The sequence below is a fragment of the Hyperolius riggenbachi genome, chromosome 10 (assembly GCF_040937935.1).
Source record: "Hyperolius riggenbachi isolate aHypRig1 chromosome 10, aHypRig1.pri, whole genome shotgun sequence".
In the NCBI taxonomy this organism is placed as follows: Eukaryota; Metazoa; Chordata; class Amphibia; order Anura; family Hyperoliidae; genus Hyperolius; species Hyperolius riggenbachi.
In genome coordinates this window covers 283,635,672-283,654,751 of record NC_090655.1, presented here as the reverse complement: position 1 = coordinate 283,654,751, position 19,080 = coordinate 283,635,672, and the positions used below count along the sequence as shown (strand labels likewise).

The window sequence follows — 19,080 nt, the reverse complement described above, 5'->3', positions numbered from 1 at the left end:
GCGGCCTGGAGGGGGAATAGTAATTAGCGCCACCTAGCACTTGCCATCTTTCCCTACTACCCATGGCGGCCTGGAGGGGGAATAGTAATTAGCGCCACCTAGCGGTTGCTGTCTTTCCCTACTATCCATGGCAGCCTGGAGGGGGAATAGTAATTAGTGCCACCTAGCGGTTGCTATCTTTCCCTACTATCCATGGCGGCCTGGAGGGGAATAGTAATTAGCACCACCTAGCGGTTGCTATCTTTCCCTACTATCCATGGCAGCCTGGAGGGGGAATAGTAATTAGCGCCACCTAGCACTTGCCATCTTTCCCTACTACCCATGGCGGCCTGGAGGGGGAATAGTAATTAGCGCCACCTAGTGGTTGCTATCTTTCCCTACTATCCATGGCGGCCTGGAGGGGGAATAGTAATTAGCGCCACCTAGCGGTTGCTGTCTTTCTCTACTATCCATGGCGGCCTGGAGGGGGAATAGTAATTAGCGCCACCTAGCGGTTACTGTCTTTCCCTACTATCTGTTTCAAAATTTTTATTGAAATTTTGGTATACAGTGTACAGAACACAACACTTAAACTTGTACCGAACAGTACAATAAAGACGGGTCAGAAGGGGTAACAAAAGTCCCCCAGGATTCTAGTCCTCTCAGTATTCCAGCTCATGGCTTCATAGGTATTCTTCTGTAGTGTCCACAGATGAGAGTCTTGTGATTTGAATGTTATTTTGACCACTTTTATATTAACTAAGTCAATTATGGCCCCTCCAGCAAACCGGAGAAAGGGGAAAATGGAGGGGGGGGGGGGTAGGGGGAGGGAAGGAGGGGTAAGAAGGTCAGGCACGATGGGAGGGCGAAGGGGGGGGGGGGGGGGGTTAGGGTGAGTTAAGGTCTAGACTCCAATCTCCACCGAGGGCAAAGGCCTTCTTTTAGAGTGTTAGGCGGGTTTTAGTTTGAAGTTGAAGCAATGTAGTGGCTCCATGGGTCCCAGATTTTGTGGTAGGCTTCAACCCTATCGTCCAGTATGCTGGCCATCTGCTCCTGAACCATATATGCTGTGACTCTGCGCTTCATCTCTTCAAAGGACACAAATTGGGTGCGCCAGGCCCGGGCCACTGTCTGAGAGGCTGCCCCCAAGATAAAGTGAGCCAGCACATTCTGGGCTTTGGATAGCTGGGTTATTTTACAGTGTAGAAGCGCCGACCAAGGGTCTTTAGGGACCTGCTTGCCAAATAATATTTGGAACATTCTGTAGGTCCTGGACCAGAATCTAGATATCATGGGACATGCCCAAAAAATGTGTAGCATGTCCCCTTTAGATTGACAGCCTCTAAAACAGTGGCCCGATTCATTGTCTTTCCCTACTATCAATGGCGGCCTGGAGGGGGAATAGTAATTAGCGCCACCTAGCGGTTGCTATCTTTCCCTACTATCCATGGCGGCCTGGAGGGGGAATAGTAATTAGCGCCACCTAGCGGTTGCTATCTTTCCCTACTATCCATGGCGACCTGGAGGGGGAATAGTAATTAGCGCCACCTAGCGGTTGCTATCTTACCCTACTATCCATGGCGGCCTGGAGGGGAATAGTAATTAGCGCCACCTAGTGGTTGCCATCTTTCCCTACTATCCATGGCGGCCTGGAAGGGGAATAGTAATTAGCGCCACCTAGCGGTTGCTATCTTTCCCTACTATCCATGGCAGCCTGGAGGGTGAATAGTAATTAGCGCCACCTAGCGGTTGCTATCTTTCCCTACTATCCATGGCAGCCTGGAGGGGGAATAGTAATTAGCGCCACCTAGCGGTTGCTATCTTTCCCTACTATCCATGGCGGCCTGGAGGGGGAATAGTAATTAGCGCCACCTAGCGGTTGCTATCTTTCCCTACTATCCATGGCAGACTGGAGGGGCGAATAATAATTAGCGCCACCTAGCGGTTGCTATCTTTCCCTACTATCCATGGCGGCCTGGAGGGGGAATAGTAATTAGCGCCACCTAGCGGTTGCTATCTTTCCCTACTATCCATGGCAGCCTGGAGGGGGAATAGTAATTAGCACCACCTAGCTGTTGCTATCTTTCCCTACTATCCATAGCGGCGTGGAGGGGGAATAGTAATTAGCACCACCTAGCGGTTGCTCTCTTTCCCTACTATCCATGGCGGCCTGGAGGGGGAATAGTAATTAGCGCCACCTAGCACTTGCCATCTTTCCCTACTACCCATGGCGGCCTGGAGGGGGAATAGTAATTAGCGCCACCTAGCGGTTGCTGTCTTTCCCTACTATCCATGGCAGCCTGGAGGGGGAATAGTAATTAGTGCCACCTAGCGGTTGCTATCTTTCCCTACTATCCATGGCGGCCTGGAGGGGAATAGTAATTAGCACCACCTAGCGGTTGCTATCTTTCCCTACTATCCATGGCAGCCTGGAGGGGGAATAGTAATTAGCGCCACCTAGCACTTGCCATCTTTCCCTACTACCCATGGCGGCCTGGAGGGGGAATAGTAATTAGCGCCACCTAGTGGTTGCTATCTTTCCCTACTATCCATGGCGGCCTGGAGGGGGAATAGTAATTAGCGCCACCTAGCGGTTGCTGTCTTTCTCTACTATCCATGGCGGCCTGGAGGGGGAATAGTAATTAGCGCCACCTAGCGGTTGCTGTCTTTCCCTACTATCTGTTTCAAAATTTTTATTGAAATTTTGGTATACAGTGTACAGAACACAACACTTAAACTTGTACCGAACAGTACAATAAAGACGGGTCAGAAGGGGTAACAAAAGTCCCCCAGGATTCTAGTCCTCTCAGTATTCCAGCTCATGGCTTCATAGGTATTCTTCTGTAGTGTCCACAGATTAGAGTCTTGTGATTTGAATGTTATTTTGACCACTTTTATATTAACTAAGTCAATTATGGCCCCTCCAGCAAACCGGAGAAAGGGGAAAATGGAGGGGGGGGCGTAGGGGGAGGGAAGGAGGGGTAAGAAGGTCAGGCACGATGGGAGGGCGAAAGGGGGGGGGTTGGTTAGGGTGAGTTAAGGTCTAGACTCCAATCTCCACCGAGGGCAAAGGCCTTCTTTTAGAGTGTTAGGCGGGTTTTAGTTTGAAGTTGAAGCAATGTAGTGGCTCCATGGGTCCCAGATTTTGTGGTAGGCTTCAACCCTATCGTCCAGTATGCTGGCCATCTGCTCCTGAACCATATATGCTGTGACTCTGCGCTTCATCTCTTCAAAGGACACAAATTGGGTGCGCCAGGCCCGGGCCACTGTCTGAGAGGCTGCCCCCAAGATAAAGTGAGCCAGCACATTCTGGGCTTTGGATAGCTGGGTTATTTTACAGTGTAGAAGCGCCGACCAAGGGTCTTTAGGGACCTGCTTGCCAAATAATATTTGGAACATTCTGTAGGTCCTGGACCAGAATCTAGATATCATGGGACATGCCCAAAAAATGTGTAGCATGTCCCCTTTAGATTGACAGCCTCTAAAACAGTGGCCCGATTCATTGTCTTTCCCTACTATCAATGGCGGCCTGGAGGGGGAATAGTAATTAGCGCCACCTAGCGGTTGCTATCTTTCCCTACTATCCATGGCGGCCTGGAGGGGGAATAGTAATTAGCGCCACCTAGCGGTTGCTATCTTTCCCTACTATCCATGGCGACCTGGAGGGGGAATAGTAATTAGCGCCACCTAGCGGTTGCTATCTTACCCTACTATCCATGGCGGCCTGGAGGGGAATAGTAATTAGCGCCACCTAGTGGTTGCCATCTTTCCCTACTATCCATGGCGGCCTGGAGGGGGAATAGTAATTAGCGCCACCTAGCGGTTGCCATCTTTCCCTACTATCCATGGCGGCCTGGGGGGGGAATAGTAATTAGCGCCACCTAGCGGTTGATATCTTTCCCTACTATTTATGGCGGCCTGGGGGGGGGGGAATAGTAATTAGCGCCACCTAGCGGTTGCTGTCTTTCCCTACTATCCATGGCGGCCTGGGGGGGGAATAGTAATTAGCGCCACCTAGCGGTTGATATCTTTCCCTACTATTTATGGCGGCCTGGGGGGGGGGGGGGGAATAGTAATTAGCGCCACCTAGCGGTTGCTGTCTTTCCCTACTATCCATGGCGGCCTGGAGGGGGAATAGTAATTAGCGCCACCTAGCGGTTGCGCCCGGCTAACGGAAAAGTACCAAAGCAACTATAGTAGCAAAGCAATCAGCCCATTCACTTAAAGAGAATCTGTAATGAATACAACCCCCTCTGGGGGATACTTACCTCGGGAGGGGGAAGCCTCTGGGGGATACTCACCTCGGGAGGGGGAAGCCTCTTGGGGATACTTACCTCGGGAGGGGGAAGCCTCTGGGGGATACTCACCTCGGGAGGGGGAAGCCTCTGGGAGATACTTACCTCGGGAGGGGCAGCCTCTGGGGGATACTCACCTCGGGAAGGGGAAGCCTCTGGGGGATACTCACCTCGGGAGGGGGAAGCCTCTGGGGGATACTTACCTCGGGAGGGGGAAGCCTCTGGGGGATACTTACCTCGGGAGGGGGAAGCCTCTGGGGGATACTTACCTCGGGAGGGGGAAGCCTCTGGGGGATACTTACCTCGGGAGGGGGAAGCCTCTGGGGGATACTCACCTCGGGAGGGGGAAGCCTCTGGGGGATACTCACCTCGGGAGGGGGAAGCCTCTGGGGGATACTCACCTCGGGAGGGGGAAGCCTCTGGGGGATACTCACCTCGGGAGGGGGAAGCCTCTGGGGGATACTTACCTCGGGAGGGGCAGCCTCTGGGGGATACTCACCTCGGGAGGGGGAAGCCTCTGGGGGATACTTACCTCGGGAGGGGGAAGCCTCTGGGGGATACTTACCTCGGGAGGGGGAAGCTTCTGGGGGATACTTACCTCGGGAGGGGAAAGCCGCTGGGGGATACTCACCTCGGGAGGGGGAAGCTTCTGGGGGATACTCACCTCGGGAGGGGGAAGCCTCTGGGGGATACTCACCTCGGGAGGGGGAAGCCTCTGGGGGATACTCACCTCGGGAGGGGGAAGCCTCTGGGGGATACTCACCTCGGGAGGGGGAAGCCTCTGGGGGATACTTACCTCGGGAGGGGGAAGCCTCTGGGGGATACTTACCTCGGGAGGGGGGAGCCCTTAGGGTCCCAATGAGACTCCCCCCCCCCCCCCCGCCCTGTAGCTGCAGGCAATCCAGCGCTGGCTCCCCCAATTCCTCCCCCGACAAGCCTGACAAGGCTGCTTTATTTACCTCTCTGGGATCCAGCGCAGGCGCAGTAGCGGCTCTTAGTTTGGGCTAGGCGGAAATAGCCGAGCCCCGATCGTATCCGCTTTACTGTATATTAACAGCCGGAGGGGATCAAATAAAATGAGGGAAGTGTCTAAGCTGGAGACCAAGTGGATGCATGAATTAAACAGCATGCGGAGCGCAGGGTCTGAACATTGAATTGGACTTGAACTGTTTTATTTCAAATGCATAATTTGTTTATATAATCTATTTTAGATGTAGTTTTTAGAAAATCCACTAGATGGCAGATATGTTAATTCCTTATTATAACCTTTTGTGTAAACCGGACGCCATATACCAAAGTCAGAATCATTTTATCTTGTATTTTAAGTTTATGACATTTTTAATATGTTTAGGAAAAACAAATAAAAGAAGTTATTATTCATTATGTTTGCCCTTGGAGGCTGTGGGAGGAAGTGGTTTGCGCTTTATTTTCTATATCCGCGCACAACAGTGTGTGTAGGAGACATAGGGACGTTCCTATATGAATGTGTACGTTAGTATGCTTGACAAGACTGATCGCATAGAACGTGTTTATGTACATTAATACGCTTGTATGCCTTGACGTATATTTTGAGAAGCAGAAGTGGAAGTGACGTTGCTTGGAACGCAGCTCCATTTTTAGACCGGAAATCAGCCCGCAATCACCGGCGTGAGCCGGGTAACGCCTCCTAGGTACGGCAGATATTATTTAAAAGCCGTTCCAGCCATATCTTCTTGAGCTCCCGAGGAAACTATAGCAGTGAAACCGGTCGGGCGTGTGACGTTTGATTGGACGGCGTCCTGTATTTTGATACGCTGTAATTCATTGGGGTCCCTGTCAGAAGGGCCCATATGTGAGTAATTTTACTCTACTTGTTTTAACCCTTTGCTGCAATAAATGAGCTGATGATAGATATGCTTAGATGTATCTTTTTATCATTTTTTTTTTTTAACTGCACCGAATTAAACTGGCGGATATGCTACCTGAGAATTATGGACATCTATAATTAAAGAGATTCTGTAACAAAAATGTCAGCCTTATTTCTCCTATCCTCAAGTTCCTATACCTGTTCTAATGTGGTCTGGATTACTGCAGCCTTTTCTAGTTGCACTGTCTCTGTAATATATCTAACCTTCTTTTCTTTGTCAAGTTTTGTTGACCCAGGGTGGATTGTGCTGCCTCTGCTGTGATAGGGAGAAGTTATGCACGCCCCCTATGCTCTCCTGTGTGCTGTGTGTATGAGTCACAGGCAAGGTCTTTGCTCACAGCCAGCCTGTCTGAGGCTCACGGAGCTGTGACCTTGTGAACAGCTGTGAGTGCAGAAAGATCAGTTCAAAGCCCAGACAAGCAGCTAAGGCAACACTGGGAGTAACATTCTAGCAGTCAAGTCAGGCTTGAGAGGAGCCACTGCAAACCTGCTCTGATGATGTATTTCCTGTTTGGCAGCCAACTTAATTGTTTACAAAAACAATGGCCACCAAGAAAGTAGCGGGGAGAAGCGAAAATGTCAGAGGGGGCTAGGAGAAGACCACAAACAGGCAGGTATGTTTATTTATGTAAGATTTTCACAGTACAGATTCTCTTTAAGAGGGAGGCTGTCAGGGAAGTCACCAGCCGATGGTCCTGTGATGCTCCAATTAGACCCTGTGATTCAGGTCTACCATCTTCCGGTAAGCGTATCTCCGATAGAGATTGCCCGAACTGTTCACGGCCGAAACTCTTAAGGGCCCTGTACTATTTCCGGGTCGCTATGACCCGGAGTAATACGGCTGCGCTGGCTCGGCGGTGCACGTCCTTGATCGTGCGCCTGTTTCCGGACACTCTCTGCACATGAGCATGACGTCACGCACATGCCCAGAAAGTGCCCTGCAACAGGAGCGCGTTCTAGGATGTGCACCGCCGGGCCAGCGCAGCCGTACTACTACGGGTCATAGCGACCCGGAAGTAGTACAGGGTGAGGTGTTCGCCGGCGAACAGTTCGGGAACCGTTCGCCAACATCTCTAATCTCCGATTATATTGGTGCATGTGATTTAACGCTGAAGATTATATTGACGTATTGAACAAGGTACACTGGAGTCCTTGACTTTGGCAGTTATTATTTATGGACATTTAGATTATTAAGCTGTGGTTGCGCTGATATATTTGATATTTTTGTATATCCTTTAAGTCTTCTTTACCTGGGGCTTCTTCTGGACCCGAGAAGTCTATCTGTTCCAGCGGTGCAGTCCCGTTGTTTTTCAGGGTCCCGCTGGCACCTCCGTAAGATCCCCAATCCCAGCCGTGTCATGGGCTTCTGCGCATGCACGCCTCTCTTATACTGTGCAAGCGCAAAATGCTCCCAGCCACAGGAGCATGATTGCTAGAGGTGTGCATGCGCAGAAGCCTGCGACCCAGCTGGGGGGAAGGAGGTGATATTTATAAAGGCGATAGTGGCAAAAATCACATGCAAAATTTCTGTGACGAACAATGAACTTAACCACTTGCCGACCGCCCACAGCCGGCGGTGGCGGGCGTGGTTATGCGTCGATCGCGTCATTCGTGGCGCGATCAGCCGCTGGTGACAGGCTCCGCCCCCCTCGCGCTGTAACCCGCCGGCCGTTCGGAAGCGCCGGCGGGTTACTAGCTACCGGATCGCCGCATCTAAAGCGTATAATACGCTTTATAATGTATACAAAGCGTATTATACAGGCTGCCTCCTGCCCTGGTGGTCCCAGTGATCGAGGGACCACCAGGGCAGGTTGCAGCCACGCAGGTGAGCACCCAAGCACACTGATCCCTTCCCTCTGATCGCCCACAGCACCCCTCAGACCCCCCCCCGCCCACCCCTCAGACCCCTGTTTGCACCCAATCAACCCCTTAATCACTCATCAATCACTCCCTGTCACTATCTGTCAGCGCTATTTTTTTTAACTAGTCCCTAAACTGCCCCCTGGGGGCTCCTGATCACACTCTCAGATCCTCCCCAGACCCCCCGCCCCCCTGTGTACTGTATACATCATCAGATCGCCCGCAGACCTACAATCAGATCACCTCCAAAGTGCATTGTTTACATCTGTTCTGCCATCTAATCACCCATTGATCACCCATCAATCACCCCCTGTCACTGCTACCCATCAGATCAGACCCTAATCTGCCCCTTGGGCACCCAATCACCCGCCCACACCCTCAGAACGCCTTCAGACCCCAGCCCTGATCACCTCGCCAGTGCATTGTTTGCATCTATTCCCCCCTCTAATCACACCTTGAGACACCCACCAATCACCTCCTGTCACCACCTGTCACCTCCTAGCACACCTACCCATCAGATCAGGCCCTAATTTGCCCCGTGTGGGCTCCTGATCACTCGATCGAACCCTTAGACCCCCTTCCGATCACCTCCCCAGTGCATTGATTGCACCTATTTTTCTCTCTAACCACCCCCTGAGACACCCATCAATCACCTCCTGTCACCCCCCCTAGCACTCCTATCCATCAGATCAGGCCCAATACAACCTGTCATCTAAGAGGCCACCCTGCTTATGACCGTTTCCACAACATTTGCCCCCTCATAGACCACCTGTCATCAAAATTTGCAGATGCTGTCATGCCACTGCCGGGATTTTGTCATTTATCCCCCTGTGTCATGCCACTGCTGGGGTTTTGTCATTTATCCCCCTCAGTCATGCTACTGCTGGGATTTTGTCATTTATCCCCCTCTGTCATGCCACTGCCGGGGTTTTGTCATTTATCCCCCTCTGTCATTCCACTGCTGGGGTTCTGTCATTTATCCCCCTCTGTCATGCCACTGCCGGGGTTTTGTCATTTATCCCCCTCTGTCATGCCACTGCCGGGGTTTTGTCATTTATCCCCCTCTGTCATTCCACTGCTGGGGTTCTGTCATTTATCCCCCTCTGTCATGCCACTGCCGGGGTTTTGTCATTTATCCCCCTCTGTCATGCCACTGCCGGGGTTTTGTCATTTATCCCCCTCTGTCATTCCACTGCTGGGGTTCTGTCATTTATCCCCCTCTGTCATGCCACTGCTGGGGTTTTGTCATTTATCCCCCTCTGTCATTCCACTGCCGGGGTTTTGTCATTTATCCCCCTCTGTCATGCCACTGCCGGGGTTTTGTCATTTATCCCCCTCTGTCATGCCACTGCCGGGGTTTTGTCATTTATCCCCCTCTGTCATGCCACTGCCGGGGTGTTGTCATTTATCCCCCTCTGTCATGCCACTGCCGGGGTGTTGTCATTTATCCCCCTCAGTCATGCTACTGCCGGGGTTTTGTCATTTATCCCCCTGTGTCACGCCACTGCCGGGGTTTTGTCATTTAGCCCCCTCTGTCATGCCACTGCCGGGGTTTTGTCATTTATCCCTTCTGTCATGCCACTGCCGGGGTTTTGTCATTTATCCCCCTCTGTCATACCACTGCCGGGGTTTTGTCATTTATCCCCCTCTGTCATGCCCCTGCCGGGGTTTTGTCATTTATCCCCCTGTGTCACGCCACTGCCGGGGTTTTGTCATTTATCCCCCTCTGTCATTCCACTGCCGGGGTTTTGTCATTTATCCCCCTCTGTCATGCCACTGCCGGGATTTTGTCATTTATCCCCCTGTGTCATGCCACTGCTGGGGTTTTGTCATTTATCCCCCTCAGTCATGCTACTGCTGGGATTTTGTCATTTATCCCCCTCTGTCATGCCACTGCCGGGGTTTTGTCATTTATCCCCCTCTGTCATTCCACTGCTGGGGTTCTGTCATTTATCCCCCTCTGTCATGCCACTGCCGGGGTTTTGTCATTTATCCCCCTCTGTCATTCCACTGCTGGGGTTCTGTCATTTATCCCCCTCTGTCATGCCACTGCTGGGGTTTTGTCATTTATCCCCCTCTGTCATTCCACTGCCGGGGTTTTGTCATTTATCCCCCTCTGTCATGCCACTGCCGGGGTTTTGTCATTTATCCCCCTCTGTCATGCCACTGCCGGGGTTTTGTCATTTATCCCCCTCTGTCATGCCACTGCCGGGGTTTTGTCATTTATCCCCCTCTGTCATGCCACTGCCGGGGTGTTGTCATTTATCCCCCTCAGTCATGCTACTGCCGGGGTTTTGTCATTTATCCCCCTGTGTCACGCCACTGCCGGGGTTTTGTCATTTAGCCCCCTCTGTCATGCCACTGCCGGGGTTTTGTCATTTATCCCTTCTGTCATGCCACTGCCGGGGTTTTGTCATTTATCCCCCTCTGTCATACCACTGCCGGGGTTTTGTCATTTATCCCCCTCTGTCATGCCCCTGCCGGGGTTTTGTCATTTATCCCCCTGTGTCACGCCACTGCCGGGGTTTTGTCATTTATCCCCCTCTGTCATTCCACTGCCGGGGTTTTGTCATTTATCCCCCTCTGTCATGCCACTGCCGGGGTTTTGTCATTTATCCCTCTCTGTCATGCCACTGCCGGGGTTTTGTCATTTATCCCCCTCTGTCATGCCACTGCCGGGGTTTTGTCATTTATCCCCCTCTGTCATGCCACTGCCGGGGTTTTGTCATTTATTCCCCTCTGTCATGCCACTGCCGGGGGTTTTGTCATCCCACTCTGTCATGCCACTGCCGGGGTTTTGTCATTTATCCCCCTCTGTCATGCCACTGCCGGGGTTTTGTCATTTATCCCTCTCTGTCATGCCACTGCCGGGGTTTTGTCATTTATCCCCCTCTGTCATGCCACTGCCGGGGTTTTGTCATTTATCCCTCTCTGTCATGCCACTGCCGGGGTTTTGTCATTTATCCCCCTCTGTCATGCCACTGCCGGGGTTTTTGTCATTTATCCCCCTCTGTCACGCCACTGCCGGGGTTTTGTCATTTATCCCCCTCTGTCATGCCACTGCTGGGGTTTTTGTCATTTATCCCCCTCTGTCACGCCACTGCCGGGGTTTTGTCATTTATCCCCCTCTGTCATATCACTGCTGGGGTTTTGTCATTTATCCCCCTCTGTCATGCCACTGCCGGGGTTTTGTCATTTATCCCCCTCTGTCATGCCACTGCCGGGGTTTTGTCATTTATTCTCCTCTGTCATGCCACTGCCAGGGTTTTGTCATTCATCCCCCTCTGTCATGCCACTGCCGGGGTTTTGTCATTTATCCCCCTCTGTCATGCCACTGCCCGGGTTTTTGTCATTTATCCCCCTCTGTCATGCCACTGCCGGGGTTTTGTCATTTATTCCCCTCTGTCATGCCACTGCCAGGGTTTTTGTCATTTATCCCTCTCTGTCATGCCTCTGCCGGGGTTTTGTCATTTATCCCCCTGTCATGCCACTGCCGGGGTTTTGTCATTTATCCCCCTGTCATGCCACTGCCGGGGTTTTGTCATTTATCCCCCTCTGTCATGCCACTGCCGGGGGTTTTGTCATTTATCCCCCTCTGTCATGCCACTGCCGGGGGTTTTGTCATTTATCCCCCTCTGTCATGCCACTGCCGGGGTTTTGTCATTTATCCCCCTCTGTCATGCCACTGCCGGGGTTTTGTCATTTATCCCCCTCTGTCATGCCACTGCCGGGGTGTTGTCATTTATCCCCCTCTGTCATGCCACTGCCGGGGTGTTGTCATTTATCCCCCTCTGTCATGCCACTGCCGGGGTGTTGTCATTTATCCCCCTCTGTCATGCCACTTCCGAGGGTTTTGTCATTTATCCCCCTCTGTCATGCCACTGCCGGGGTTTTGTCATTTATCCCCCTCTGTCATGCCACTGCCGGGGTTTTGTCATTTATCCCCCTCTGTCATGCCACTGCCGGGGTTTTGTCATTTATCCCCCTCTGTCATGCCACTGCTGGGGTTTTGTCATTTTTCCCCCTCTGTCATGCCACTGCCGGGGTTTTTGGATCGTTTTGGCACCTTTTCAAAGGAAATTGTGGCTGTAAATAGGCCCTGAAGGTTTTTGAAGTTCACCTGCCAGTAAAGTCAGTGGGGTCCATCGCGAACATTCGGTTTGTGGACATTTACGGAAGCGTTAGTGAATAGTCCGTGAACGTTCATTCGCGATGTTCGTCCATCAGTAGTTTGGAGATGTATGCTGTGCCCATCGCAGTGACAGAAATCAGACGTTGCATAGACAGCCATGACAAGGACAGGAAGTCACAGCACATGTTACATCACATTCGCTGTTCTCCTGTTACTCCAGCTCACATTAACAGATTGCCCAGCAAGCTCATGGTGAACCACAACTCCCAGGAGTGTGTAAGGGGCTAAAAGGGACCAAAAAGCTCTCTTACTAAAATGCTATGCAAAACAGAAATGTGTCTTCTCAAAACAGAAGGTATTTGTGATTATTCAGGTTGGTGTGAGCATTTGAGGCATCCCACAATGCACCACTGCTGAATATGCAAATCATTCCTTTGTTGTCCCAGAAAGCTAAAACAAGCTAACACATCACTGCATTTCAGCAGTTCTGGGTGTGTGTTTAGATTTCAGGGACAACAAAGGGACAATATGCATATTCAGCAGTGATGCATTGTGGGAGACGACATATGCTCACTCCATACTGAATTACCACAAATATCTTCTGTTTTGCGAAGGCAAATTTATGTTCCAGCTCAAATGTGACCCAGCCTAAGTGTGAACCTACCTGTGTGATGTGCTGACTAAACAATAATAAGATTTCCTTTAAAGGGAGTAGAAAGCCTGGTAGTCACACAGGAGGCGTATAAGGGGCTCTCACACAGGTACAGAGGAGGCACTGAAATAAGTGTGTGTGTGTGGGGGGAGGGGCAGAGGAGGCACTGAAATAAGTGTGTGTGTGTGTGTGGGGGGGGGGGCAGAGGAGGCACTGAAATAAGTGTGTGTGTGTGTGGGGGGGGGGGGGCAGAGGAGGCACTGAAATAAGTGTGTGTGGTGGGGGTGGGGGGGGGCAGAGGAGGCACTGAAATAAGTGTGTGTGTGGGGGGGGGGCAGAGGAGGCACTGAAATAAGTGTGTGTGGGGAGGAGGGGCAGAGGAGGCACTGAAATAAGCAGGGCTGTGGAGTCGGTACAAAAATCCACCGACTCCTCAGTTTAGGATTCTACCGACTCCGACTCCAACTCCTCTAATTTACATATTACAATCTTGTTGATTAAAAGTATGTAACATGAAATTCGTCTCTTAACTGCCAACGCTTAGGAATTTTAAAAGACAACTGAAGTGAGAAGGATATGTAGACTACTATATTTATTCCCTTTAGTCATAGACTAAAACTAGTCCTTGGTAAGAGTATTTGTAAAAGGTACAGACCGGTACAAAGAACATCTATCAGGCCCTAGGCAATGTAACTGTGGGTACATGTAAGAGTGATGTGCAGGTACTCTGCAGGGGAATAAGGAGATTCTTCCTCTATTACACATTCTTTATGCACAATCTGAACCAGGTTTATGGGTGATAGACAACACCTCTGTGTTCAATGTGCACAACATTCTCAGTGGATTCCCTGCAGCTCTGTGGGGAGTGCATATGGAGAGTATAGTACTACTGTGTAACAAAGTAAACCTGAGACAGATGAAATTAAAGTTTTATACATACCTGGGGCTTCCTCCAGCCCCTTTCAAGCTAATCAGTCCCTCGCTGTCCTCCACCACCTGGATCTTCTGCTATGAGTCCAGGTACTTGAGCCAGTCTGGCGTACAGTGGTGTGAAAAACTATTTGCCCCCTTCCTGATTTCTTATTCTTTTGCATGTTTGTCACATTTTTGTTTCTGCTCATAAAAAACCTTAACTATTAGTCAAAGATAACATAATTGAACACAAAATGCAGTTTTAAATGATGGTTTTTATTATTTAGTGAGAAAAAAAAACCTCAAAACCTACATGGCCCTGTGTGAAAAAGTGATTGCCCCCCTTGTTAAAAAATAACCTAACTGTGGTTTATCACACCTGAGTTAAATTTCTGTAGTCACCCCCAGGCCTGATTACTGCCACACCTGTTTCAATCAAGAAATCACTTAAATAGGAGCTATCTGACACAGAGAAGTAGACCAAAAGCACCTCAAAAGCTAGACATCATGCCAAGATCCAAAGAAATTCAGGAACAAATGAGAACAAAAGTAATTGAGATCTATCAGTCTGGTAAAGGTTATAAAGCCATTTCTAAAGCTTTGGGACTCCAGCGAACCACAGTGAGAGCCATTATCCACAAATGGCAAAAACATGGAACAGTGATGAACCTTCCCAGGAGTGGCCGGCCAACCAAAATTACCCCAAGAGCGCAGAGAAAACTCATCCGAGAGGCCACAAAAGACCCCAGGACAACATCTAAAGAACTGCAGGCCTCACTTGCCTCAATTAAGGTCAGTGTTCACAGCTCCACCATAAGAAAGAGACTGGGCAAAAACGGCCTGCATGGCAGGTATCCAAGGCGCAAACCACTTTTAAGCAAAAAGAACATTAAGGCTCGTCTCAATTTTGCTAAAAAACAGATCAATGATTGCCAAGACTTTTGGGAAAATACCTTGTGGACTGACGAGACAAAAGTTGAACTTTTTGGAAGGTGCGTGTCCCGTTACATCTGGCATAGACGTAACACAGCATTTCAGCAAAAGAACATCATACCAACAGTATAAAATATGGTGGTGGTAGTGTGATGGTCTGGGGTTGTTTTGCTGCTTCAGGACCTGGAAGGCTTGCTGTGATAGATGGAACCATGAATTCTATTGTCTACCAAAAAATCCTGAAGGAGAATGTCCGTCCATCTGTTCGTCAACTCAAGCTGTAGTGATCTTGTGTGCTGCAGCAGGACAATGACCCAAAACACACCAGCAAATCCACCTCTGAATGGCTGAAGAAAAACAAAATGAAGACTTTGGAGTGGCCTAGTCAAAGTCCTGACCTGAATCCTATTGAGATGTTGTGGCATGACCTTAAAAGGCGGTTCTTGCTAGAAAACCCTCAAATAAAGCTGAATTGCAACAATTCTGCAAAGATGAGTGGGACAAAATGCCTCCAGAGCGCTGTAAAAGACTCGTTGCAAGTTATCGCAAACACTTGATTGCAGTTATTGCTGCTAAGGGTGGCCCAACCAGTTCTTAGGTTCAGGGGGCAATTTCTTTTTCACACAGGGCCATGTAGGTTTTGAGTTTTTTTCCTCACTAAATAATAAAAACCATCATTTAAAACTGCATTTTGTGTTCAATTATGTTATCTTTGACTAATAGTTAACGGTTTTTGATGAGCAGAAACATTTAAGTGTGACAAACATGCAAAAGAATGAGAAATCAGGAAGGGGGCAAATAGTTTTTCACATCACTGTAGTACACATGCACACGCCGCCGGGAGCGTACTACACCTGTGCAGCACTATTGCGCAGGTGCAGAATGCTCCTGGCTGTGGAAGTGGCACGTAGCCAGATTGCTCTGACTGGCTGAATTACCAGGACTAATAGCAGAAGATCCAGGTGGTGGAGGAGGACAGCGAGGGACTGATTAGCCTGAAGGGAGCTGGAGGAAGCCCCAGGAATGTATAAAACTTTTCTTTTCATCCTTCTCAGGTACCATTTACTTCATAGTCACCAAACCAAATTTTAACAACATATCAAATTATTTGATTTCATGAGCAAAGAGAGTGCGTACATTTGCATAAATCAGCATCCATGCAGAATTATTTCCATCTCATTGACCATCTCTATTAGTGACACGGCTACACATCAGGCTTTATACTTACAGCATAGATGTTATTTAGTATATATAAGAGATTCCTGTGTACACATCATATATACAGTCACAATCAGATGTGTATATCTGACTTTAAAAATATGGGGACTGCTTTATTGAAGCAGCACAAGTTTGATCATATTTTCTATTTTAATTACAGTTTAAATTCATTAGGAGTTGGAGTTGGTGCATTTTTTCCCGACTCAGACTCCGACTTCAGGCACCCAACATTTCCCCGACTCCGACTCCACATCCCTGGAAATAAGTGTTTGTGTGAGTGTGGGGGGGGGGGGCAGAGGAGGCCCTGAAATAAGTGTGGGGAGGGGGGGAGAGGGGTCACTGAAATAAGTGTTTGTGTGTGTGGGGGGGTGGGGGGGGGGGGGCAGAGGAGGCACTGAAATAAGTGTGTGTGGGGGGAAGAGGGGGCAGAGGAGGCACTGAAATAAGTGTGGGGAGGGGGGGAGGAGGCAGTGAAAGAGTAAGAGGAAGCACAACTCTGGGACCAAGTTGGGACATGTCAGGCTTGTTATAATGGTGTGTGTGTGTGTGTGTGTGTGTGTGTGTGGGGGGGGGGGGGCAGTGATTTCTAGTCACAGCCCTTCCCCACCCCCACTGATCTGTCCAATAGGAGCTGCAGTGTGAAGCAGTTTGGTTCCTCATTGGATTGCAGGATGGGAGGAGAGGTACGGCTATACTGTATCTATAGGAGTATATATGTGTTTCTTGCTATAAGTACATATAGGTCTGTTGTCACAGGAGTAACACATTGCTTCCATTGTCTCATCAAGCTCTACAACTTACTGCTTTTCCATGTATGGCCAATGCTTGATGTGTAGAGAGGTCAATGAGATGTAAATAACTCTGTACTTGTATGCAAATATCATGCAAATTGTATGCAGCTAATCACATTTTTTCGGGAAGTTCATTTCATTGCCCAAATTCCAAGATACAGAAAATGTGCATGCAAGGCAAAGTTACGTGATTGGCTGCCTGGAATGAGCACAACCTTCTGCAGTTCTCTGTCAGGCTGATAACTAGCGATGGTCAGTGACATGCCAGTAACTCTGAGATGGTGAATATGATAGTCTAATTATATGTAGAGATACACAGATGCTGCATCTGCCCCATTTCCAATCTGCATTATCTTTGCATCAACTTAGAATTATCAGCAGCTCACTGACCATCCCTAATGATAATTGTTCCTCCCCTCAGGATTTTCTAACAGGAAGTGATGATGTTTCTCTATTTGCAGGGCGGAGTCCCGGCATCAGGAACCTCTCAGAGACTCGTCTCTCTGTATCCACAGACTGTACAACGGATGATGATGTCACTGGAGAAGAGTCTCCTGCAGATATCCTGGTCACCAAAAATATTCCCCCAGACCCCCCTCACCTGTCTAACCCTGAGGGGCCTCATACCCAGCACAGCTCTCCCCCTGCTGGAGGGTCTCATTCCTGTTCCACGTGTGGGAAATGTTTTGTGTGGAAATCACATCTTGTCATACATGAGAGATCTCACACGGGTGAGAAGCCCTATTCATGTGCTGAGTGTGGGAAATGTTTTGCACAGAAATCACATCTTGTCACACATGAGAGATCTCACACTGGTGAGAAGCCCTATTCATGTGCTGAGTGTGGGAAATGTTTTGGGAGTAAATCAAACCTTGTCGCACATGAGAGATCTCACACTGGTGAGAAGCCCTATTCATGTTCTGAGTGTGGGAAATGTTTTGATCGTAAATCAAGTCTTGTCTTTCATGAGAGATCTCACACTGGTGAGAAGCCATATTCTTGTGCTGAGTGTGGGAAATGTTTTGGTTTTAAATCAAACCTTGTCCAACATGCGAGATCTCACACTGGTGAAAAGCCCTATTCATGTTCTGAGTGTGGGAAGTGGTTTAGGCATAAATCAAGTCTTGTCTTTCATGAGAGATCTCACACTGGTGAGAAGCCATATTCATGTGCTGAGTGTGGTAAATGTTTTGGGCATAAATCAAGTCTTGTCTTTCATGAGAGATCTCACACTGGTGAGAAGGCCTATTCATGTTCTAAGTGTGGGAAATGTTTTATTTTTAAATCACATCTTGTCAGACATGAGAGATTTCACAGTGGTGAGAAGCCCTATTCATGTGCTGAGTGTGGGAAATGTTTTGGTCATAAATCAAATCTTGTCGCACATGAGAGAGCTCACACGGGTGAGAAGCCCTATTCATGTGCTGAGTGTGGGAATTGTTTTGGAGAAAAAGGCAGCCTTGTCATACATGAGAGAGCTCACACTGGTGAGAAGCCCTATTCATGTGCTGAGTGTGGGAAATGTTTTGTAAGTAATTCACATCTTGTCAGTCATAAGAGATCTCACACTGGTGAGAAGCCCTATTCATGTGCCGAGTGTGGGAAATGTTTTGGACGGAAAGCAAGCCTTGTCAGACATAAGAGATCTCACACTCTTGAAAAGCCCTATTCATGTTCTCAGTGTGGGAAATATTTTGGACAGAAAGGAAGCCTTGTCAACCATAAAAGAACTCACACTGGTGAGAAGCCTTTAGCGCAAATCACTACTAGTTAGCGCAAAGAAGATTTAGCGCAAATCACTGCTTCTGAGGCATTTGTGTTAAGTGTGGGAATCACAACATTCCCTGAATCTCTCTTATTTTCAGGGGGCCTCTGTAGAAATCAGTTATCTTGATCTTGACTCTTGTGGGAAATTCATCTTCAGGTTCAGTGTCATCCTCTACCTATCACAAGCCCTGTAGTGGGGATTCTATGCTGAGGGCCAATAGCTGTCCTCCTCTCCACACTATTCTGCCAGTCCCAGTAGGGGGAATTTATCAGGGCACGTCACAGCTGCTCTCATGATGACGCTTTGTGTAGAGAGATGACGCTGTGGGATCCGCCTACATGAATGAGGCTATCCTTATTGGAAGATAGGCAGAGTGATGAAGCTGGCCCTGGAGAGAAACAGGGAACAAAGGTTGAGCAATGTCCCTGGGATGTGTGATAACCCAATACAGAGGGCACTGTATTCATCACAACTGTTAGTTTGGAGTAGAGTCACATTTTTTCTCTATAGCAGCACTACAGGCTGATGAAGTCATCCACACTGTCTCGCTAAAGCTATAAGATTTGCTAGGAGATGGGCGCCCACCTTGAGGAGCATTCTCTCTCCCAGTGTGATCTCTTCCAGCCCACGTCAC

General features: G+C 49.2%; 1 protein-coding gene across 1 annotated transcript in view; it reads left to right on the top strand.

Moving 5' to 3' along the window:
* LOC137535535 (zinc finger protein 585A-like) overlaps positions 1-18,789 on the top strand; it is a 99,264-nt gene extending 80,475 nt beyond the window's left edge. The window contains exon 8 of the mRNA XM_068257373.1: positions 17,392-18,789. Within this exon, the coding sequence (XP_068113474.1) occupies positions 17,392-18,452 (1,061 nt within the window). The 3' untranslated portion in view covers positions 18,453-18,789. The remainder of the gene's footprint in view (positions 1-17,391) is intronic.
* The last annotated feature ends 291 nt before the right edge of the window (positions 18,790-19,080 follow it).